The following is a 5,158-nucleotide window of genomic DNA, read 5'->3' as shown; positions in this document are numbered from 1 at the left end:
AGGATAGACTCGGGTGAATTCGTAGCCGTATAAGGCTCACTAAGCAGCTTTTCGGATGTCGCACAACCAATACTCGTTTCCTCAACCCTTAACGTTTTGTTCCAATCGGGTACAGCTTACGAAAATAGTACCAAATAAAAAGCAAGAAAGAAAGTTTCGCTTTCGCATTTCTAGATACTAATCTAGTCGTTTTGTTCAGCGCCATTTATAATCCTCTTTTCTTTTAAGCAAACAATTGTATAGTCGTCATTGTTTTGGCAAAGCTTCGATTATTTTTGTCCCTTGGCACAATATTTACTGTCAGAGGAAACTGCAAATTAAAATGTAAGATTGGAAAATTGAAAATGCATCTTCCAAGAGGAAAAATTTGACTTGGCTTTAAGCGCCTATACTCTGAAGAATCCTGTCAAAGTCGCAAACTAAAAATTTCGCTAGCGAGCTTTTTTCTGATGAGTTAAAGTTGGCTAGGGCCCATTAGCACTAAGAAATAATATAATCTCTTAAGTATAGAGGTGAGAAAATACATAAACAAACGAGGTTATGGGCTTTACGGAGGCGAGAATGCGGCTAGCGAGAAAAACAAAAACAGGTTTTTGGGAGCTCAGCAGGAAATCCCCAGCTTTAATCATGGTGTGAAGAATTGAAATTGCTTCAACCACATTGGCACGTTTCACTGTAGAATACTTTCCCTTTCGCATCTAAAAAAAGATGTGATCTCAAATTCAAATCAAAAACAATTTCGATATGACTTGTAATATTTATGTCAACATTGTTAACTGGAGAATTGTATGCAAAGTGGTGATAATTTATCGAATGTTTTTAGAGCTGTTTCTTTTAAGTGGCGTGTTATGTCATGTTCCTTTTGTTAAGTCGTCAACAATTTGGGCTAAGCCAAGGGCTTTGCAAAATATTTACAAGAAACTCATTTTGGTGATTAAATCGGTGCGCTAAATCACCATAATTCGGATCCATAGCAACGCTTTTCTCTCACACAAATGCAGCATTGAATTAAACCTATTCTAATCCACTCCATTCAGAAGCGCCTTACAAAGATAGACCGACGACAAGCGCACAGCGAATCAGTTACCCCAAAAAAAACTGCTTGGATACAGAAATCGCTGATTTGAAGCTGCTGTTTCCAAAACGACATGTGTCACAAAAGAGCGAATGTCAAAATGTCGGCGTCAGGTGCTTCGGATAATTCTGTAGGCGTGGTTTCAGGCGTTTGACATGACACCACTGTCAGCTGAGTGCGCGCGGGATCCCAGGCGCTTTTGAATACAACAATATAAGCTTCAAATTTGTAATTGCTTCAAATTAGTTCTTAAGGAGAGCCAATCAGAAGATACTTAGAGGAACAATGCTTTGGGCTTCACAGGAGAAACACTGACATCCTCTACGCATATACAGCGGAAAAAAATACGCGCCAAACGGCATTCATTCAATCAAGTGATTCTTTGCGTGTAAATATGAGCAAGTGGGCAGCATGAAGACGCAGAATTTACGTACGATTTTGCTGACTATATGCTGCCTGTCTTACCTGCTTGTCGGCGCAGCGATTTTCAGCGCATTAGAATTTGACTACGATAAGGAGATGCAAAAAAACATGACGAGGGTCCACGATTCATTGACAAAGAAATACAATATTAGCAAGGAGGATGTGAAACTGTGGCTCAAATACCTCGACAATAAAGCGAACATCGACGCGGATCTCTATCAATGGAGCTTCGCTGGATCGGTGTATTTTGCGACAACTGTTATTACAACGATAGGTAAGGCTAAGTTATCTATCTTGCTCGCGTCAACCGACTTAAATCCTCCCTAAAAATTAGCTTGATTGGACGAGATATACCAGAGATGGGTAGCAATTAGTACTGTTATGATGGAAACTCTCTTAAAGTGAGCTCATGACTACACGGGCACCTGTTAAAATACCCGTCATTGAGGATATATTAAAACGAGCTTCACTATTTCTTAACAACACTAAGTCAAATGGCGGTACAGAAAGAATGAGAGCGAGTCTAAGGCCTTATAGAAAAGCGTTTAATAATAACAAGCCCGCATTGTCGCCGACACATCTTGCGACGCACTTCCTTAAGCAATTTCCGCGCCATAATACTTAACTCTGATACAATAAAATGGGGGATTTCCTTTTCGATCGATATTTGTTTCAAACGACAAACAAAATACGCTAGTCGTCACACGCGAATATTCGACGTCTGTAATTTTTATTCGAAGGATGTTGTACAATGTACATATTTAAATTAGCACTAACTTGAAGTTCTGCTTCCATTTCTAGGATATGGACACACTGTACCAAAGACAGACCGAGGAAAAATATTCTGCATTATATACGCAGCCGTTGGGATACCACTGGCTTTGACGATGTTTCAATCGATAGGCGAGCGACTAAACACGTTTTTAGCGCACATGTTTCGCCGAGTGAAGAAGAAATTTGGAATGAAGAATACAGAAGTTTCAAACACTGCGAACATGGTTGTTTTATTTGGATTGCTATCGATGGTCGTGACAGTTTGTTCGGGTGCTTTCATCTTCTCCTACTACGAGAAATGGTCGTATTTTAAATCCTTTTATTATTGCTTCATAACTGTGACTACAATCGGATTTGGTGACTATGTCGCCCTACAAGACCCCAAGGAACACCGATTTAATGACACATATGTTGGAATATCTCTTCTTTTTATCTTCTTTGGTTTAACAATTGTAGGTTCAGTGATGAATCAGCTTGCATTAAGACTGTTAACCGCGAGCCAAACGAAAGAGCCTCAAGAACAGCTTATACCCGAAGGACCTCGATGCTTTCAATGTTCTCGCGGCTCGGTAGTCTGGCTTCCCGATCCACCTAGTGATCTTTCAACAACATTGCTTAAGAACTTCGAAGAGGAATTATCTTTCACAACATACAAAAGCTTGCATAGAAAACGGGCATCTATTTAACGTGATTTTCGTGTACAACACGCGCCGGTGGATTAAAACCATTCGTGTAGCTTTAATCAAACGCTTGGAAATGTTTTCAAACTCATAGGATATTTTTCGATATTGTAAATAGAAAATTCATTTCTTCGTTTGAACGGCCGGCGATCACAAAGCTCCTTTTCTTCGCAAACCAGAACATTAATCGACGAAAAAAATTTGATTTGAAACGCGTGTTCACGGAAGATGTTTAAAATGGGATTTAAACATGTAAACGCAACTAGATAAGCCGCAAACGACCACACATTTAATTGCAAGAAACAATTAAACTTTTAGATACGTGTTTCAGAGACAAAGTCGCTTTCATATGACGCAAAACACGGTCTTATCATGCGAAAGGACGTGAGGGATAAGGATAAGATTAGGATATAGCTTTACAAAGTAAGAATCAGACAAAGTGATTCGTGTTTAGATACCACGCGCCACCTGTTATGTGCGGTATGAAAGTTTAATTAATGAAATTCATTTGTATGCAAGCCAAGTGTGTTACGCCAGAAAACAAATTGAAATTTCGCTCAAAACAGCTTCACGAGCAACCAAAAAAATATCGGAACATCGTTATTTTCAGAAGCTTCAAATCAGCCTGCTCACCAAACACGTTTGGGGGAGGTTAAAGACCTTTTTAATACCACGCAAATTTGTCGAGGCACGCCCGGTTGATCAAAAAAAAATCGAAGATGCCTTATGTGAATATTTCATAACTCGTGCTTCCTTTTTCACATGAATCAGTTGTCATTCCTCGGAAAACTTAAAGGGTTTTATACTACAAAAATAAAAATAATAATAATAGTTGCTTTGAATATTTCACCAGAAAGAGCTTGGAAATTACACAGCGAGATTTTCCATTTTGTATATATCGAAGCTGTCCCTTTACGCATGTTTTTAAGGAATATTTTTTATAGCATACAGATATTAGAACGCCCAACAGTGTTGTGACTGCGTAATTGAGGTTTAGTTATTTGGACTGGAAATAATTTCTTCATTGCAAAACAAACTAAACTTCACATAAAAGATGCACACATATACCAGCACAACAGCGGGAAAAAAATGCGAAATTAAAAATTTCTATGAAACAATAGCCATGTTCGTTGTCTTTTGTTGTTATTCAGCTGGGGTACTAAGACCTGCCCATTTCTTAGAAATCCCGCAAAGCCCTTCTATTCATTCAGCCAAGTGTCTGTCTTCTAATGCGACATATGCTTAATTTCAAATGTTTTTTTTTTTTTCTATAATTTTTTTTTACGCGAGACGTTCGCAATTTACTCACAAGAAGAGCAAGCTTCATGCCGTCGGAGGTAAAGTAAATAAATGTGTGTTTTCTTAAATCCGATATTCAGTGGGCCGAGCAGGGAATATTATAATAATAATATGCAATGTGATTTCATCGAACTTTTCCTGGCATAATATATACTTCTTGGCCACGCGATTATTTGTTAATAAAACCAACACAAATAAACTTGCTGCATCGAAACCACTAGCATTTCGGAGCGTTTAATTTGTGTTTCGACAATTCAACATCGTAAATATATCTCACAGACGGTTTTCTCCGCTTTTATTGAAAACGTTAATTATTTCGCGTATTTTTGCGTTAATCCCGTTACTGTGGCAACGTAATGATTCTCGCCTGAGGCATAAAAACAAAAAACTCAATGTTTCGGGGAACTTAATCTCCAAACGTTTCTTCCTACAAAGATGATCATCATTTCAACAGTATTCTGAAAGCACTGCTTGTAATAAAGTCGTGAGTATTTTTCGCTTTAAAGTACGAAGCTAACAGCACTAATTCCTCGGTATATTAGTGTACTTTTGGAGCGTTAGTGAGCCATAATCAACACCACACCATGTTTGGCCCCAGGCCAAGCGACGCTGAAACAACATTCTCATTCTCATAGCTGGGCAAAGTGAATATAAATTTTTGCCAAAGTATGACCATTGTTAGAGATGTATACGTACTTTAGTACTTAAATATTTGGACGCCTTTCAGCAACATTATTTATTTTATTTTTTTGGCCGTGCAGTGCTATTTGCTTCTTTTCTTAACATAAATTATTCAAGGTTTTCGGAAGTTCTTAGTTTAAATGAGAACGCGACCAAATGTAAATTTAGTACATTTCCAACACACTTTACAACAGTAATTGTTTCCAATGCTAATTGCCTATTGTTT

General features: G+C 38.1%; 1 protein-coding gene across 1 annotated transcript; it reads left to right on the top strand.

The window, feature by feature from the left end:
• Positions 1-1,003: 1,003 nt before the first annotated feature.
• LOC146462905 (potassium channel subfamily K member 9-like) lies at positions 1,004-4,072 on the top strand. The gene is made up of 2 exons (XM_085085039.1): positions 1,004-1,772; positions 2,300-4,072. Exons 1-2 carry the CDS (start codon positions 1,487-1,489, stop codon positions 2,956-2,958), a joined length of 945 nt encoding a protein of 314 aa, XP_084941165.1. The 5' UTR covers positions 1,004-1,486; the 3' UTR covers positions 2,959-4,072.
• Positions 4,073-5,158: the final 1,086 nt, after the last annotated feature.

This window comes from Pavona decussata, unplaced genomic scaffold, assembly GCF_977016875.1.
Source record: "Pavona decussata unplaced genomic scaffold, jaPavDecu1.1 SCAFFOLD_184, whole genome shotgun sequence".
NCBI lineage: Eukaryota > Metazoa > Cnidaria > Anthozoa > Scleractinia > Agariciidae > Pavona > Pavona decussata.
This window is presented reverse-complemented; position numbering and strand designations above follow the sequence as displayed.